At 45.8% G+C, this 20064-nt stretch overlaps 1 protein-coding gene across 1 annotated transcript in view; it reads right to left on the reverse strand.

The window, feature by feature from the left end:
* The window catches only part of fuom (fucose mutarotase), a 167252-nt gene that overhangs the window by 98244 nt on the left and 48944 nt on the right, over positions 1 to 20064 (reverse strand). Inside the window, exon 3 of the mRNA XM_070865376.1 lies at positions 19199 to 19269. Coding sequence (XP_070721477.1) covers positions 19199 to 19269 — 71 coding nt within the window. The remainder of the gene's footprint in view (positions 1 to 19198; positions 19270 to 20064) is intronic.

Consider the following 20064-nt stretch of genomic DNA (forward strand, 5'->3'; position numbering starts at 1 on the left):
ACAGAGTGTAGTGTAATAAAATTTGCAGATGACACAAAGATTAGTGGGAAAGCGGGTTGTGTAGAGGGCACGGAGACGCTGCAAAGAGATTTAGATAGGTTAAGCGAATGGGCTAAGGTTTGGCAGATGGAATACAATGTCGGAAAATGTGAGGTCATCCACCTTGGAAAAAAAAAGTAAAAGGGAATATTAATTTGAATGGGGAGAAATTACAACATGCTGCGGTGCAGAGGGACCTGGGGGTCCTTGTGCATGAATCCCAAAATGTTAGTTTGCAGGTACAGCAGGTAATCAGGAAGGTGAATGGAATGTTGGCCTTCATTGCAAGAGGGATGGAGTACAAAAGCAGGGAGGTCCTGCTGCAACTGTACAGGGTATTGGTGAGGCCGCACCTGGAGTACTGCGTGCAGTTTTAGTCACCTTACTTAAGGAAGGATATACTAGCTTTGGAGGGGGTACAGAGACAATTCACTAGGCTGATTCCGGAGATGAGGGGGTTACCTTATGATGATAGATTGAGTAGACTGGGTCTTTACTCGTTGGAGTTCAGAAGGATGGGGGGTGATCTTATAGAAACATTTAAAATAATGAAAGGGATAGACAAGATAGAGGCAGGGAGGTTGTTTCCACTAGCCGGGGAGACTAGAACTAGGGGGCACAGCCTCAAAATACGGGGGAGCCAATTTAAAACCGAGTTGAGAAGGAATTTCTTCTCCCAGAGGGTTGTGAATCTGTGGAATTCTCTGCCCAGGGAAACAGTTGAGGCTAGCTCATTGAATGTATTCAAGTCACAGATAGATACATTTTTAACCAATAAGGGAACTAAGGGTTCCAGGGAGCAGACGGGTAAGTGGAGCTGAGTCCACGGCCAGATCAGCCATGATCTTTTTGAATGGCGGAGCAGGATTGAGAGGTTAGATGGCCTACTTCTGTTCCTAATTCTTATGTTCTTATGTATATCGTCGGGAGCACTCATTGATTTCAAACTATTGTGCCATTCTTGCACATAATCCACAGAATCCTGAGTAGAGTAATTTGAGTGTTCCTGTGTGGAGTTGAGTATAACTCTCATTAGCTGATTGTTCCATCAGACCATGCATGACAATATGGAAACACATCAAAGTTCGACATTTCAGGTTAAATTCAGCTGCGGCTCCGTGTGCGCGAGATCGATTTCCAAAGATGTTGTTTTTAAGCTTCATTCGGTTTCTTTTGGATGAGATTATTCCACAATGACTGAAGCAGGGCCTGGAGTTTTCCACATCAAGGGAAAATATCGAGCCGAGGAAACCACAGCCAGGAAATTCACCTTCAAACAAGAGGCGGCTTTATTGCTTTACAGGGAAATTGCCTGCGCTAAACAAGAATCTATTCAGGCTCAGGGAGACAGTAAACTTTTCCATTGGCATTGTAGGCCGGTGACCTCATTGGCATTGTGACACCTGTATACCGTTTCAATGTGATTTACATCACCACAATAATATTAAAAAGACTTGGATTTATATAGCGCTTTTCACGACCACCGGACATCCCAACGCGCTTTACAGCTAATGAAGTGCTTTTGGAGTGTAGCCACTGGTGTAATGTGGGAAGCGTGGCAGCCAATTTGCGCACAGCAAGCACCCACAAACAGCAATGTGATAATGACCAGCTAATCTGTTTTTTTGTTATATTGATTGAGAGATAAATATTGGCCAGGATACCGGTGATAACTCCCCTGCTCTTCTTCGAAATGATGCCATGGGATCTTTTACATCCACTTGAGGGGCAGACGGGGCCTCAGTTTAACATCTCATTTGAAAAATGGCACCTCCGCCACTGCAGCACTGCACTGGAGTGTCAGCCTAGATAATTCAAATAATAAATAATACTGCATTTTCTAGTGACTTGTGATCAGATATTGACAAGAGATGCTGGGGAGGAAATTAGTTTTCACCAGTAGCACGAGACCGGCCCATAGTGGAGCGCCGATGTGAATGCGAAAGTAAATCGTACGGGGCTGCCGATTGGTGATGAGTCCGTTCCCCGCGGCCGGTGAAGACCAAATTCACTCCCGCTAGAATTCCTGTAACTGTGCCGCCTATGTTACTCGCTGCTGGCATTTGACCAAGTGCGCCCGGGACAGCTCGCAAGTTTCCGCACAGGCGCTACAATCTTGCACTGAAGGCTCAGAGGCAATGTAAAGGTTGGTTTGTGAGCAATACCCAATCGCTTTGAACCCAGCCCTTGTGAACAATGGGGCACAGGCCCGGTTGGGAAAACGTTGGGCTCTTTTTTTGCCAGAGCTGCGGGATGATAAACTATCCGCATAGCCACCGCGTCCTTGGCCGACTGCCCATGCACAAATCACATTACAATGTTGGTCAAATGTATTTGGAGCATCCTGCCTATTAATCAGCCGTCACCCGGCATTTCCTTCTGACAGCTCGATGCTAATTTTGCAGGGTGATATTTCATCCTCACTGGCTGTCCAAGTGCAAGTGCACTGAAAATATTTTCAGATACTTTTATCAGTTTTACTGCCATCTTTATTACTGTAAATTAGTTCAACGGGCACATTAGATCGGCCCTTTGCTGAATCTAGTATCCTGTTAAGCTGCTGAGCAGGCATTATGCTGTCTAATGAGCTGCACATCACAGTCTTCATGACTGAGACTGACACAACTGGAATATCTCAAGCATTTGGGTACCTGCTGGAGCTGCGGTTGCAAAATCTGACTGAACGCTGTTTGAATTTATTTTCTTCTTTCTCCCTTTTTAATTACCTTAAACATTCACTCCCTCCTCCATCAGCGCACCGTGGCTGGTGTGTACCATCCTCAAGATGCACTGCAGCAACTCGCCAAGGCCTCTTTGCCAGCGCCTCCCAAACCCGCGGCCTCTACCACCTAGGACAAGGGCTGCCAGCACATGGCAACACCACCACCTCCAAGTTCCCCTCCAAGTCAGAATAAAATGCTTTACCCAAAGAGTGGTGAGAATGTGGAACTCGTACTGTATTTTATAGTTTCTTGTTCACTCTTAGTTCAATTTAACTCTATTTATTTGGGAATCTCAGTCAGCCATGTGGAGCTTAAGATGGCGTTCCTTCATAGACCCTCTCTCTCAATACAGCTCCCTATACCTCCTAGCTAGAGGGCGCTATACAGTATATTGATACCTCCTAGTTAGAGGGCGCTATACATTATCTTGTTACAGCTACCACAGGGCGTGATTGAGGCGAATAGTAGAGATGCATTTAAGGGGAGGCTAGACAAGTATCTGAGGGAGAAGGGAATAGAGGGTTATGCTGATAGATGTGGAAAGACGGGAGGAGGCTTTAGTGGAGCATAAATGCTGGCATGAACTGGTTGGGCCGAATGGCCTGTTTCTGTGCCGTTTATCCTATGTAACCCTATGTAAGTCACACGCCATCCTGACTTGGAAATACATTGCCGTTTCTTCATCACCGCTGGGTCAAAATCCTGGAACTCCCGCCCTAACAGCACTGTGGGAGCATGTTCACCCACACGGACTGCAGCGGTTCAAGGCGGCGGCTCACCACCACCTTCTCAAGAGCAATTAGGGAAGGGCAATAAATGCTGGCCTTGCCAGCAACATGCTGCCCACATCCCGTGAACGGAAAAAAATTAGGGTAACCTGAAAGAAGTGTTAACATCTATAAGTACAGGGCATCAATGATTTTGAAAAGAGTAGAGGAGGAGATATATCAGGAAGCAATGATTAGGCATTGCCAAGTTGGCATGGGAAGAATGGAAGATGGAGAATGGCGTGTGAGAAGTAAGCAGTCCCATCGTGTTGAGCTCCATCAAAGAATGAGTCAGGGGTTTCAGTACCGTGATTGCAGGAAGGAGGAAGGCCATGTAAAGTGGTGTATTTGGATATTGAGAGTGGAGGAATTGAGTCTGCCCAAACCAAGCTGAGGGTGTGAGCAAGAGCCTTGTTCCCAGGCCTCTGTTACTGGGGTAAGAGAGAGAGGGAGGGCGGGGGTGGCTGCATGGAATGCAAGAATATACAGGACTGGAAAAGTGCTTTGAACGCGGGGTCCGTGCCGTGGTCGGTCAGCCTGGCTCCTCCGCGCCTCGGGGGTGGGGGGTGGGCCCATTTTTATAATGTAGAGTTTGAAGCTCGGGCCCTACCCTTTAATTAAGGGGAGAGCCCCTCCTACCCGGCAGCGCCTCGCGGCCCAGTGCATAGCACTGCGCCCCACTCCCGACCCGTCCGCCCAACTAACGCCTCAGAACGGAAGTGGAGCGCATTGTTTCGCGCTCCGCTTTTCTTCAGGGACGGCAAGTTCAATTTCTGGTGGGAGGCGAGACTTCTGCCCCCAAATGGAGCGTAACGGAATTCCCCCCACCCCGGCTTGTGGTGCGTGGCTAGTATTTTGAAAGCTCCCTTGCCCCTATACCTCAGCCATCACATCTTTTACTTCAGTCATCCATCTTTACCGTTATAGCCCGACACTGCACCTCTTGTTAGTTGTGACCTTGTTATCACATTTGTATGAGCCTTCTGATTTCACTCTCCCTGTGAAATTTGGAGGGGAAAGGAGTCTGAATATTATTAAAAGGCTTCAGGCTTAAAAATGTAATTCAAACACTTTTTCAGAAAGCCAGTAGCTCTTTCACATGCTCTGCACTCAGTGAGCCTCAGCGATGCATCTTTATTCTATTGCTTTATTCTATGCTATTTTCAACTTGTTTCATTTGATCTTTGCTCATTATAATGAGACTTAGTCTGCTACTGGCTTAGTGTCCCCGACATATCTAACACGCAGGATTCACCTCAGCCTTCACCTCCTTAGCTTTAACAACTTCTTTTTATAATCGTGTTATCCAACTTTTTCTTCTTCATTGGAGCACATGTTTAGACTTCTCAATCAGCAACCAGCCCCATAGCTCACTGCAAGCAAGACGGAATCGGAAAATTGGAGCGAGGCCACTCGGAGTGAAATCAGGATGCAATCTTTGGGATGAGACGTTAAACCGAGGCCCCGTCTGCTCTCTCAAGTGGACGTAAAAAACCCCATGGCACTATTTTGAAGAAGAGCAGGGGAGTTATCCCCGGTGTCCTGGCCAATATTTATCCCTCAATCAACATAACAAAAGATTATCTGGTCATTGTCACATTGCTGCTAGTGGGAGCTTGCTTGTGCGCAAATTGGCTGCCATTTCCCACATTGCAACCGTGATTACACTCCAAAAGTACTTCATTGGCTGTAAAGCGCTTTGAGACGTCCGGTATCGAAACAGCAACAGACAGCAGTGTGTCTTCGAGACGCAAGCTGAAACTACGATCCGGGCCTACAGTCAACCTCAGCACATATCCGGGGAATTGATGATTGTATGTTTCCAGTCAAATCATAGAAGGGTTTTGTGATTGGGTCTAGGTAACTTTATGTGTAGCAGTCAAATCGCGGATGGATTTAACTGTCTCAGATTGTGCCTATTGTGTTCCTAACACAGATGAGACTGCACACAGGGAGGTTAAAGTAACAGTGACCTCAGTCTTTATTAAGACACTCCAGAGTGAGGAACAGGCCTTAGGGGCCGGCTTATATACAGTGCTCCCAAGGGATGCTGGGATCCCTTGGGACTTCAGGGGATGCGCTCCCTGGTGGCGGAACATGGGAGTGCATGCTTTACAGATACACAACAATGTCGATGCTTAATGACCCTTTTGTAGGGGTTTTATCCTGGGATTTATTAGTCCAAAATAAATTGTAGAGAACACCTCTGCAGGTCGGGCTATAAAAGAGCTGGAGCGATGGCTCTGGAAAATCGTGGTCCCCGACCGGAGAGCGAACACCTCCGCAGGTTGGGGCTCCAGAGCTGGAGCGGCATACCACTACAACTTCCAGCGTGAGCTGCTCCAAGTGTGCGACAATTTCGAGGTGGCTACTGGGTGGTCATCAAAATCCAGGTCGCTGTTTGGAGCGCGGGCAGGAACATCAGCAGGGCCTAGGTACAGCGGAGGAGCGGGAAGGTTGGGGCGGATGAGCGGCAAGAGATCGTGGCGGAGGAGCAGTGAGAGATTGTGGCGGATGAACGGCGAGAGATTGTGGAGGAGGAGTGGTGAGAGATTGTGGTGTAGGAGCGGTGAGAAATCATGGCGGAGGTGCGGCGAATGTTTGTGGTGGAGGAGCAGCGAGAGATTGTGACGGAGGAGCGGTGAGAGATCGCGGCGGAGGTGTGGTGAATGTTTGTGTGGCGGAGGAGCAGCGAGAGATTGTGGTGTAGGAGTGGTGTGAGATCGCGGCGGAGGTGCGGCGAATGTTTGTGGTGGAGGAGCAGCGAGAGATTGTGACGAAGGAGCGGCGAGAGATCGTGATGGAGGAGCGGCGAGAGATCATGGCGGAGGTGCGGCAAATTAAGGTATGGGGCCCAGAAGAGCCGAGAGCCTAGGGGCAACACGGGCCAGCCCACACTGCGATATGTGCTGGAACTAGGTCCTTGCTGCAGAGCATGTCTCCAGTTGTCTTGGTTCAACCCTTGCCACTGGATTAAGGCCTAGCTCTGTCAAGCCCGTGTGGTGGCTGGTGTGCAACGGTCACCACACGTTAAAAAAATCCACGCACAGGCATCTTCCACCCCTTCAATTGGAGTTCAGGACTGGAATATCGGATCCTTCATTGAAACATCCGTGAATTCATGTGGAAGCAAGTCATCCTCGTTCGAGGGACTGCCAATGATCGTGAACGGTGCTATAGAAATGCACCCAAAAATACTTCATTGGTTGTAGAGCGCTTTGAGACGTCCAGTGGTCGTGAAAGGAGCTATATAGATGTAAGTCAATATTTCTTTCAATGTTTCAGACAAAGGGCAGTGGAAATGTGGAATTGTCTCCCCCAAATCACTGTGGATGCAGGGTCAATTGAAATTGTCAAGACTGAGATCGGCAGATAAAGGTTATGGATCAAAAGTGGGTACATGGGAATTGAGGTACAGATCAGTCATGATCTGATTGAATGGCGGAACAGGCTCGAGGGGCCGACTGTTTTTTCTATATTCCTAAAGACTATTCACCCCAAAGGGAACTATCCCAGAAAGACTTTGATTTAACAACTGTAAACAGCAAACTGCAATTTCTTGTCATTGATTTAGAAATTAAAATCAGATTTCATGGCTCGTGACAGGACTCAGTCTCACAGTTCGACACTGACACGCTCTCACCAGCAGTCTCTGCTGGCTATTTCCTCTATTCTGGTTTGCACAGAGTATAATTAAGACATTGCCGCAGATACTACAGCTCTTGGGATTTTAAATGCCACGGAATTTTTTTATTCCCAGTTATTATTGTAATGCGGGAAATCTATCTCAACTGAGCTGGAAATAACAAGACGCATCATAGTCAAAGTCTGTCTCCTGTTGTGTGTACAGATGTTTCCCCCTCTTACTTTCAGGAATCATGGGGCAATTCAGTAGAACGCGATTCCCATTCAACATGTTTCGAAGGTTTGATTCCCACCTCTGACAAAGCCCTTCACCTGTCAACTTCATCAGTTATTAATAATGTAACCTTTTTATAATCATCCTTCTCATTAGGTTACACTGGTGACATTGACAGTGCAACATCTCTACCTTGTGGAGAGGAAGGAAGGAGGGGGAAAGGGAGGGAAGGGAGGGAAGGGAAGAGAGGAAGACTGACTTGCATCTATATCGCACCTTTCACAATCACTGGACGTCTCAAAGCGCTCTACAACCAATAAAGTATTTTTGGAGTGTAATCACTGTTGTAATGTAGGATGTGCGACTGCCAATTGAGCACAGCCAGCTCCCACAAACAGCCATGTGATAATGACCAGATAATCTGTTTTAGTAATGTTGATTGAGGGATAAATATTGGCCAGGACACTGGGGATAATTCTCTTGCTCTTCTTTGAAATAGTGCCGTGGGATCTTTTACATCCACCTGAGAGAGCAGATGGGGCCACGGTTTTGACGTCTCATCTGAAAGACGGCACCTCCGACAGTGCAGCACTCCCTCAACACTGCACTGGAGTGTCAGCCTAGATTTATGTGCTCAAATTCCTGGAGTGGGACTTGAACCCACTACCTTCGGAGGCGAGTGTGCTGCCCACTGAGCCTCGTATCTCTTTTTTAAAATCCAAAATCGCACTCCTGTTCTGGATTCTCACCGATCAGGAAGGGATATCAGGAATTCAGATGCACACTACCTGTGATTTTCAATCCATTCATTTTAATGGAGCAAAATACTTGATATTCACTCCCAGTGGGTGAAGATTCATCCCAGAAACATAATTTCATAAAATTATCCTTTGACGTTTCCGGTTTGGACTTCAACAATTACCTTATATCGCTACAAAAATAAAATGTTTTATTCTATAGGCATGTTCATACCTTCCTTAAGTGCGGTGCCCAGAATTAGACGCAATACTTCTGTTGAGGCCAAACCAGTGTTTTATAAAGGTTCATCATAACTTCCATGCTTTTGTACTCTATGCCTCTATTTATGAAGCCCAGAATCCCATATGCTTTTATAACCACTTTCTCAACTTGCCCTGCCACCTTCAACAATTTGTGCACATATACCCCCAGGTCTCTCTGTTCATGCACCCACTTTAGGATTGTACCCTTTAGTTTATATTGCCTCTCCTCATTCTTTCTACCAAAATGTATCACTTTGCACTTTTCTGTGTTAAATGTTATCTGCCACGTGTCCGCCCATTCACCAGCCTATGTTTTCTTAATGTCAATCATTATCCTCCTCACGGTTCACTATACTTCCAAATTTTGAGTCAGCTGCAAATTTTGAAATTGTGCCCTGTACTCCCCCGTCCAAGTCATGAATATATATCAAGAAAAGCAGTGGTCCTAGTATCGACCCCTGGGGAACACCACTGTGTACCTTCCTCCAGTCCGAAAAACAACCGTTCAGCACTACTCTCTATTTCCTGTCACTGAGCCAATTTCGCATCCATGCTGCCACTGCCCCTATTATTCCATGGGCTTCAACTTTTCTGACAAGCCTATTATGTGGCACTTTGTCAAACGCCTTTTGGAAATCCACGTACAGCATGTCAACTGCATTGCCCTCATCAACCATCTGTTACCTCATCAAAAAACTTGATCAAGTTGGTTAAACATGATTTGCCTTCAACAACTCCATGCTGGCTTTCCTTAATTAATCCACACTTGTCCAAGTGACTGTTAATTATGTCCCTGATTATTGTTTCTAAAAGCTTCCCCACTACCGAGGTTTAACTGACCGGCCTATAGTCGCTGGGTTTATCTTTACACCCTTCAATGAGGGTGTACCATCCAGTCCTCTGGCACCACCCCCGTTTCGAAGGAGGATTGGGAGATTATGGCCAATACCTCCGCGATTTCTTCCTTCACTATTATTGCCCAAAATGGAGATGAGAGCGAGCGAGGAAAGTGAAAATGCCGTATTAATAATAATGTCTTGTGACCAACGTAATCTAATCCATTATCTTACAGTTTAATTAAGCGCCAACATCTGGCTGAATGAAATCCCCGGAGAAATTAACAGCTCTCGCTTGTTGCGGCACGGACGTGTCATTTGTCTTTTTGACAAACACAAACGTGGAAGACAGAACAAACAGGGGAGAAACTGGGGAGTACTGCTAAATAAACACTGCATACATGACATTGTGTGTATTTTTGTGGGGGCGGGAGAGGCGGGGAGCAATTACAGGGAGTGCCCAGTGTAGCACGAAGAATCATTGATCACTAAATGAGGTCCACAAGGCAGCAGCAAGATGACAGACACCCACTTGACTGTCGAGCCTGTATCCTTGGAAGAGTTCAAACATCTGTTTTATATTTAGCAGTAGTTTAATTGCACTCTATAGAAAATCCATTAGAATCAGTAATGTTTGTCAGAAAAGCAAAGAATGGATGCACACACGCAAGATATTTAACCCCTTCCTCTCTGCTTAATGAAACCCATTTATAACATCATTATATTGTGGGGTGCTACGGAACCAAGGTTCAACACCACGCATGGCTTAGTGGGTACCTACACTGCCAACGATTGAGTAAACTAGGCCTATATTCTCTAGAGTTTAGAAGAATGAGAGGTGATCTCATTGGCAGTGTGAGCTGTGAGGAGGACGCTAAGAGGCTGCAGGGTGACTTGGACAGGTTAGGTGAGTGGGCAAATGCATGGCAGATGCAGTATAATGTGGATAAATGTGAGGTTATTCACTTTGGTGGCAAAAACAGGAAGACAGAATATTATCTGAATGGTGACAGATTAGGAAAAGGGGAGGTGCAATGAGACCTGGGTGTCATGGTACATCAGTCATTGAAGTTTGGCATGCAGGTACAGCAGGCGGTGAAGAAGGCAAATGGCATGTTGGCCTTCATAGCTAGAGGATTTGAGTATAGGAGCAGGGAGGTCTTACTGCAGTTGTACAGAGACTTGGTGAGGCCACACCTGGATTATTGTGTTCAGTTTTGGTCTCCTAATCTGAGGAAGGATGTTCTTGCTATTGAGGGAGTACAGCAAAGGTTCACCAGATTGATTCCCGGGATGGCTGGACTGACATATGAGGAGAGACTGGATCAACTGGTCTTGTATCCACTGGATGTTAGATGAATGAGAGGGGATCTCATAGAAACATATAAAATTCTGACAGGTTAGAGGCAGGAAGAATGTTTCCATTACTGGGGAGTTCCAGAACCAGGGGTCACAGTCTAAGAATAAGAGGTAAGCCATTTAGGACCGAGATGAGGAGAAACTTCGTCACTCAGAGGGTGGTTAACCTGTGGAATTCTCTAATGCAGAAAGTTGTTGAGCCCAGTTCATTAGATATATTCAAAAGGGAGTTAGATATGGCCCATACGGCCAAAGGGATCAAGGGGTATGGAGAGAAAGCAGGAAAGGGGTACTGAGGTTGAATGATCAGCCATGATCTTATTGAATGGCGGTGCAGGCTCGAAGGGAAGGATGACCTGCTCCTGCACCTAATTTCTATGTTTCTATGAAACATACAACGTTCTTGCAGGGCTTGACAGGGAGGAGGTTTCCCCCGGCTGGGGTGTCTAGAACACAGTCTCAGAATAAGGGGTCGGCCATTTAGGACTGAGATGAGGAGAAACTTCTTCACTCAGATGGTGGTGAATCTCTGGAATTCTCTACCCCGGAAAGCAGTGGAGACTCAGTCTTTGAGTATATTCAAGACAGAGATCGATAGATTTTTGGATAATAAAGGAATCGAGGGATATGGGGATAGTGCAGGAAAGTGGAGTTGAGGTAAAAGATTAGCCATAATCTCAATGAATGGCGGAGCATGCTCGAGGGGCCAAATGACCAACTCCTGTTCTAATTCTTACGTGATGTTCTTATGTTCTTAAGCTATTAAAACTAAAAGTTCAATCCCCCATTCTTTACTGGTTTAGCTAACCACAGACCGTGTTCTAATCAGGGTACAAAGCTGGACTTAACATCACTGGGTAGGAAGGGTAAGCAAATCAGCAGGGATTCCTCGTGTGGTCACTATCCAGGGCTTCAGTACCCCAGTCAATACCTTCAGAAGACGACAGGGAGGGAGGGCGAGGTGAAATAATACCCAACTTTTGTTTGTCTACACTCATTAAAAACTTTCTTAACTTTTTGTCTTTGGTGGTGCACTGGATGGTCAAATAGGAAGTTGTGCCTCTGAGTCAGAAGGTTGCAGGTTCAAGCCCTTGCGCACATAATCCAGCAGTACTGAGGGAGTGCTGCACTGTCAGAGATGCTGGCTTTCAGATAAGACATTTACCCAGGCTCTGTCTGCCTTCTTAGGTGGACGTAAACTATCTCATGACAGGAGTGTTTGCTAGTGCTGTTGGGGAGGAGTTAAACTAATATGGCAGGGGGATGGGAACCAATGCAGGGAGATAGAGGGAAACAAAAAGGAGGCAAAAACAAAAGACAGAAAGGAGATGAGGAAAAGTGGAGGGCAGAGAAACCCAAGGCAAAGAACAAAAAGGGCCATTGTACAGCAAAATTCTAAAAGGACAGAGGGTGTTAAAAAAACAAGCCTAAAGGCTTTGTGTCTTAATGCAAGGAGTATCCGCAATAAGGTGGATGAATTAACTGTGCAAATAGATGTTAAAAAATATGATGTGATTGGGATTACGGAGACGTGGCTCCAGGATGAGCAGGGCTGGGAACTCAACATCCAGGGGTATTCAACATTCAGGAAGGATAGAATAAAAGGAAAAGGAGGTGGGGTAGCATTGCTGGTTAAGGAGGAGATTAAGGCAATAGTTAGGAAGGACATTAGCTTGGATGATGTGGAATCTATATGGGTAGAGCTGCAGAACACCAAAGGGCAAAAAACGTTAGTGGGAGTTGTGTACAGACCTCCAAATAGTAGTAGTGATGTTGGGAAGGGCATCAAACAGGAAATTAGGGGTGCGTGCAATAAAGGTGCAGTAGTTATAATGGGTGACTTTAATATGCACATAGATTGGGCTAACCAAACTGGAAGCAATACGGTGGAGGAGGATTTTCTGGAGTGCATAAGGGATGGTTTTTTAGACCAATATGTCGAGGAACCAACTAGGGGGGAGGCCATCTTAGACTGGGTGTTATGTAATGAGAGAGGATTAATTAGCAATCTCGTTGTGCGAGGCCCCTTGGGGAAGAGTGACCATAATATGGTGGAATTCTGCATTGGGATGGAGAATGAAACAGTTAATTCAGAGACCATGGTCCAGAAATTAAAGAAGGCTAACTTTGAAGGTATGAGGCGCGAATTGGCTGGGATGGATTGGCGAATGATACTTAAGGGGTTGACTGTGGATGGGCAATGGCAGACATTTAGAGACCGCATGGATGAACTACAACAATTGTACATTCCTGTCTGGCATAGAAATAAAAAAGGGAAGGTGGCTCAACCGTGGCTATCAAGGGAAATCAGGGATAGTATTAAAGCCAAGGAAGTGGCATACAAATTGGCCAGAAATAGCAGCGAACCTGGGGACTGGGAGAAATTTAGAACTCAGCAGAGGAGGACAAAGGGTTTGATTAGGGCAGGGAAAATGGAGTATGAGAAGAAGCTTGCAGGGAACATTAAGACGGATTGCAAAAGTTTCTATAGATATGTAAAGAGAAAAAGGTTAGTAAAGACAAACGTAGGTCCCCTGCAGTCAGAATCAGGGGAAGTCATAACGGGGAACAAAGAAATGGCGGACCAATTGAACAAGTACTTTGGTTCGGTATTCACGAAGGAGGACACGAACAACCTTCCGGTTATAAAAGGGGTCGGGGGGTCTAGTAAGGAGGAGGAACTGAGGGAAATCCTTATTAGCCGGGAAATTGTGTTGGGGAAATTGATGGGATTGAAGGCCGATAAATCCCCAGGGCCTGATGGACTGCATCCCAGAGTACTTAAGGAGGTGGCCTTGGGAAATAGTGGATGCGTTGACAGTCATTTTCCAACATTCCATTGACTCTGGATCAGTTCCTATGGAGTGGAGGGTAGCCAATGTAACCCCACTTTTTAAAAAAGGAGGGAGAGAGAAAACAGGGAATTATAGACCGGTCAGCCTGACATTGGTAGTGGGTAAAATGATGGAATCAATTATTAAGGATGTCATAGCAGTGCATTTGGAAAGAGGTGACATGATAGGTCCAAGTCAGCATGGATTTGTGAAAGGGAAATCATGCTTGACAAATCTTCTGGAATTTTTTGAGGATGTTTCCAGTAGAGTGGATAAGGGAGAACCAGTTGATGTGGTATATTTGGACTTTCAGAAGGCGTTCGACAAGGTCCCACACAAGAGATTAATGTGCAAAGTTAGAGCACATGGGATTGGGGGTAGTGTACTGACATGGATTGAGAACTGGTTGTCAGACAGGAAGCAAAGAGTAGGAGTAAATGGGTATTTTTCAGAATGGCAGGCAGTGACTAGTGGGGTACCGCAAGGTTCTGTGCTGGGGCCCCAGCTGTTTACACTGTACATTAATAATTTAGATGAGGGGATTAAATGTAGTATCTCCAAATTTGCGGATGACACTAAGTTGGGTGGCAGTGTGAGCTGCGAGGAGGATGCTGTGAGGCTGCAGAGCGACTTGGATAGGTTAGGTGAGTGGGCAAATGCATGGCAGATGAAGTATAATGTGGATAAATGTGAGGTTATCCACTTTGGTGGTAAAAACAGAGAGACAGACTATTATCTGAATGGTGACAGATTAGGAAAAGGGGAGGTGCAAAGAGACCTGGGTGTCATGGTACATCAGTCATTGAAGGTTGGCATGCAGGTGCAGCAGGCGGTTAAGAAAGCAAATGGCATGTTGGCCTTCATAGCAAGGGGATTTGAGTACAGGGGCAGGAAGGTGTTGCTACAGTTGTACAGGGCATTGGTGAGGCCACACCTGGAGTATTGTGTACAGTTTTGGTCTCCTAACCTGAGGAAGGACATTCTTGCTATTGAGGGAGTGCAGCGAAGGTTCACCAGACTGATTCCCGGGATGGCGGGACTGACATATCAAGAAAGACTGGATCAACTGGGCTTGTATTCACTGGAGTTCAGAAGAATGAGAGGGGACCTCATAGAAACATTTAAAATTCTGACGGGGTTAGACAGGTTAGATGCAGGAAGAATGTTCCCAATGTTGGGGAAGTCCAGAACCAGAGGTCACAATCTAAGGATAAGGGGTAAGCCATTTAGGACCGAGATGCGGAGGAACGTCTTCACCCAGAGAGTGGTGAACCTGTGGAATTCTCTACCAAAGAAAGTTGTTGAGGCCAATTCACTAAATATATTCAAAAAGGAGTTAGATGAGGTCCTTACTACTAGGGGGATCAAGGGGTATGGCGAGAAAGCAGGAATGGGGTACTGAAGTTGAATGTTCAGCCATGAACTCATTGAATGGCGGTGCAGGCTAGAAGGGCCGAATGGCCTCCTTCTGCACCTAATTTCTATGTTTCTATGTTTTCTATTTGATGAGCAGCAGGAGAGTTCTCCCTAGCCAACAATAATTCCTCAACCAACACCACTAAAAACAGATTATCTGGTCATTTATCTCATTGCTGTGGGAGCTTGCTGTGCGCACGTTGGCTGCTGCGCTTCTTTACCATCATCATAGGCAATCCTGCGAAATCGAGGAAGACTTGCTTCCACTCTAAAAGTGAGTTCTCAGGTGGCTGTACAATTCAATACGGGAATTACAGTCTCTGTCACAGGTGGGACAGACAGTGGTTGGAGGAAAGGGTGGGTGGGGAGCCTGGTTTGCCGCACGCTCCTTCCTCTGTCTGTGCTTGATTTCTGCATGCTCTCGGCGACGAGACTCGAGGTGCTCAGCGTCCTCCCTGATGCTCTTCCTCCACTTAGTGCAGTCTTGGCTAGGGATTCCCAGGTGCCGGTGGGGATGTTGCATTTCATCAAGGAGGCTTTGAGGGTGTCCTTGAAACGTTTCCTCTGCCCACCTGGGGATCGCCTGCTGTGTCGGAGTTCCGAGTAGAGCACTTGCTTTGGGAGTCTCGTGTCGGGCATGCAGACAATGTGGTCCAACGGAACTGGTCAACACTGACGTTGGTTCGTCTATCCTCCCAGTGGATTTGCAGGATCTTGCAGAGGCAGTGCTGGTGGTACTTCTCCAGCGCTTTGAGGTGTCTACTGTATATGGTCCACATCTCTGAGCCATATAGGAGGGCAGGTATCACTAATGTCCTGTAGACCATAAGCTTGGTGCCAGATTTGACGTCCAGGTCTTCAAACACTCTCTTCCTCAGGCATCCGAAGGCTGCGCTGGCGCACCGGAGGCTGTGTTGGACTTCATCGTCAATGTCTGCCCTTGCTGATAGTAGGTTCCCGAAGTATGAAAAATGGTCCACGTTGTCCAAGGCCACGCCGTGGATTTTGATGATCAGGGGGCAGTGCTGTGTGGCGGGGTCAGGTTGGTGGAAGACTTTTGTCTTGCAGAGTTCAGAGTAAGACCCATGCTTTTGTATGCCTCAGTGAAGATGTTGACGATGGCTTGGAATTCGGTCTCTGAATGTGCGCAGATGCAAACGTCGTCCGCATACTGTGGTTTGATGATAGAGGATGGGATGACCTTGGATCTAGCCTGCAGGCGACGAAGGTTGAACAGGTTCCCATTGGTTCTATAGTTTAGTTCCACTCCAGCGGGGAGCTTGTTGAGAGTGGGATACAGCATTGCAGCAAGGAAGATCGAGAAAAGGGTTCGCGTGATGACGCAGCCTTGCTTGACCCCGGTCCAGACGTGGATTGGGTCTGTGGTGGATCTGTTGGTCAGGATCACGGCTTGCATGCTGTTGTGGAGCAGGCGGAGGATGGTGCCAAACTTTTGGGGGCATCCGATACAGAGGAGGACGCTCCATAATCCCTGATGGTTGACAGTGTCAAAGGCCTTTGTGAGGTCAAAGAAGGCCATGTACAAGGATTGGTGCTATTCCCTGCATTTCTCTTATCACGTTCCATACAATGCAACAGTGACTACGCTTCAAAAGTAACTCATTGGCTGTTAAGTGCTTTGGGACATCCTGGGGTTGTGAAAGGTGCTATATAAATGAAAATCACAGCTTACATTTCCCTGTCTACTAACAGATTTACAAACAAGATTATGTGTTCAGGGTTATATGGTGGAGGTTGGTTTGTTGGTGAGCTCCTTTTATGCCAGACACATGCTGTCACAAAGGAGGAAGAGAATATCCATTGTAACCGGGGTTATTGTGCTCTAAGAGCCATGACTGTTGTTCAGCCAGAAGTACTTTCTGTTTGAAGAGCAGTAACGTCAATGTTGCAGTCTGTATAGACAGTCCATAGCAGCTCCAGTTCTCAACCTATGTCTGCCCACTATCAACTTGCGCACGCACTATGAATCTATGTATCATTTATGTCCTCTACACTATTTCACCCATTTTTGTACTGATGTCCCATCATTTTGCAATCACTTACTGCAAACAGCAGCCCACGGACCAGATGTGGCCCCGCAAGTCCTATCAACCCAGCCCACAAGGCCCAGACAACTTAGGCCTATTTGTCCTTATAATTTTTACTTGCAGGTTTGTCTTGTTTGAATTGCATGAATCATGAAATGTTAAAGAGTCCATTATCACTGCTGCATTATTGGTGGATATAAATCTTAAATCAGACACCAAGTTCTGTTAGAATCAAGAATTTGAGATATAATGGAAACCACTAATGGGAACATTGATTGAAATATTATAACTGCCTCCATGGCTCCAAAGCAGTGCACAAAAATAAAATGCTTGGACACTAGGCATTACCTGTCTGTCATTGGCGACTATCCATTGGGCTTTTTTGTGCTCATTTCGGTGCGGGATATTCGTGTTGGGGAATGGAACTCGTCCCATTTCAGGGACCCAGGGTCAGCACCAAGTATTTCCAGGTCAGATACAGCACAGTTAGAGGCAAAGTAAAGCTCCCTCTACTTTGTCCCAACCGTGTGCCTCAGCCTCGAATTCACCCTCAGAGAGGACCATGCCAGTCTAACATTTCCAACCCTTCTCACACTAGCCATGCTGTGGCCTCTGTGAGGTGGCCAATGGATACTGAACTGGGTCAATTTTGTGCCGTAGATCCATGCCCACTGGTACTGAAGTTACACTACCCAAACTCATTTCACAATTCGCGGAAAAAGGAGACTTTCATTCCAATCAGTCTATGCTGGATTCGAAGCTAGATCTCAGAGGTGAAAGGCTGGTGCTTTAGCCATGCCCCATCCAATTTCTCCTTTAGCCCTCCCCCAAACCCTTCCATCCACTCTTCTGAGGAATGGAATCCCTCTGATTACAGGATTCATCTGCCTTCCAATCTTTGTCTTGTCCCAATGATCTTCTCTGTCTTTTTGACCAACTATATGTGACCTGATCTTCTGCATTGACAACCTCAACCTGGAATCCATTCATTATTGTAACTTGTGGCATTAACTTCTACCTTCTGTTATTTTATCCGACCTTGACAGACGCAATATCCCTTTTTGTTTCTCCCAACATTTCCCTCGTTAACTTGGTGAGCCTGTACCTTGCTACATTGATCCCTAACCTGGCCTGACTCTCCGAGCCCAAATAAAAGCCTTGATGACTCACCTATTCTCTCAATACTATCCACTTGTCCTCAATAATTCCCTCACATTCATCTGTGAGTTTCTATACCCTCCTATCCAACACAAAAACCTTTATCTTCAACTTGCTGGTCCACAGACAGTTATTGTGTCTGTTTCCCCATCTATTATAGAAAGAAGAACGAACAGTGTATAATTCCATTGTCTATCCCAGGAATTGGGAGGTGCATGACTTGGGGAAACTTCAATGCCAAAAGAGTACATTGTAATTTTCAGCCTGATACTGGCCTCTGTTGTCTTTAATACTTATCGCAAATAGACCAGAGATATATTGGGGCTGAATTTGCAGCCCCGACGGGTGCATATGAGGTGCATACGCGCCCGTAGGTGCCCTGCAATTTCCGGGTTTAGGCACGCACTGCGCATGCATTGAAACCTGGAACTTGTGATGTGTCACCAATTCTCTTAACAGTTCGTACGAATCCAAAAGAAATGGGCCTCCGCGGGCGGAGAGTTGGGCTATTTGCCAACGTCTGCCCAGCGAATGTCCATTACATTCTTGTGCCTGGTTAAAGCAATTGTAAGGCCTGCTTTTACCAATGTATGAGTTTTAAAAAATATAAAAATAAAATGTTTTTATACAGTAAAAACCCTATCCAATAAGGTAAATTTATTTTTAGCCCCATTAAAACATATAAATGTTTTTTTTCCCAACAACAAAAAATTTTGTTTAAAATATTTAATTAAATGGAATATTAATTAATTTTAAATATGTAATTTAAAAAAAATGTATTTCACATGTTTGTGTATTTTTTAAGTGATCCCCATTCATACTTTATGGAAGTTCCGTACAAACGGAATCACCAGAAGCATGATGGGGATGCCCTTCTTTCATTGGTTGGGCCAGCCCATGTGATCGCAGGGATGCCTTCGAACCGCCTGTGCCCCTGGGATACGCGGGAACGTGTAGAGGCCCAGGACCGCAAATCTACGAACCTCCCGGACCACCAGGTAAATTTGTCGGTTTTTTGCACGTTGGAGGCATCCGCCTCTCACCTCTCAGTGAAGTCTCTGACCGCAAATTTCCCCTCATTATCTACACACTGGTCAAGTACAAATAGGAAATTTGTGTTAATCAAACGCCCCTTGTGTACTTAACAGGGAGACTTACTGGGAAGTTGACGTATGTGTCCAATGGAAAGAACTTTAATATGGCTTCCAGCAACTCCGGAATTCCGAGACCTTTATGGAGGAAACAAAATAATACCAATCAATTAAGTACTAGTTACAAAAAATCTCAGATACAAATTTGAAAAGTAACAACACTCCTCCACTGCACTGAAACTAGACACAGTCACATTTTTATATGAGCAGTCCTGGGGTTCCGAGTAGTTCCCCGGGTGTCAGTGTGCCTCAGTCTATAGCACGCTCACCTCAGTGAGAAGGTTGTGAGGTCCAAGCCACTGGTGCAATGGAATTCCTGAAATAGCAAGCCACTGCCATAGGGGAATGAATAATGGAAATTAGGATGTAGGAAATGCTCACAATGTTTTGGTGTATGGACAGAGAGGGTTTGTAGGCAACGGTGCAAAGAATGATTTAAATGCAGCAAATTTGCAATCGCCATAAAGTTTAATTGGGACAAGGTTATGATAATTACTTTCTAAGTGTTCTCAACAAGGAATAACTGGACAAGTCCAAGGAAATTAAAGTGCCGTGTGAGTAATGGCACAATAAAGTACAGACTCGGCTGTTACATCTCTGTAGCTCCAATTCTTCTAGCTGCACCAATCCTTTTTGGGAACACGGGATTGGAGAATTTACCCTTATAATAATTGGCAGTGAGGTCGAGATACTCTCTGCTCCTGGGACCAAGGAAATGTCATCTGGACTATACAGCTGATCAGTGTTGAACGTGTAGATTGTAAGTTAGTTTAATATCTCAGTAAAGCAAGACATCGAAGAGTCGGAACTGCTCGTAAGTTTTACCTGTAGTTAGTCAACTTCCTCGGGCAATTATAGTAAGTGAGTACTTTG

Source organism: Pristiophorus japonicus, chromosome 22 (assembly GCF_044704955.1).
Source record: "Pristiophorus japonicus isolate sPriJap1 chromosome 22, sPriJap1.hap1, whole genome shotgun sequence".
Classification (NCBI taxonomy): Eukaryota; Metazoa; Chordata; class Chondrichthyes; family Pristiophoridae; genus Pristiophorus; species Pristiophorus japonicus.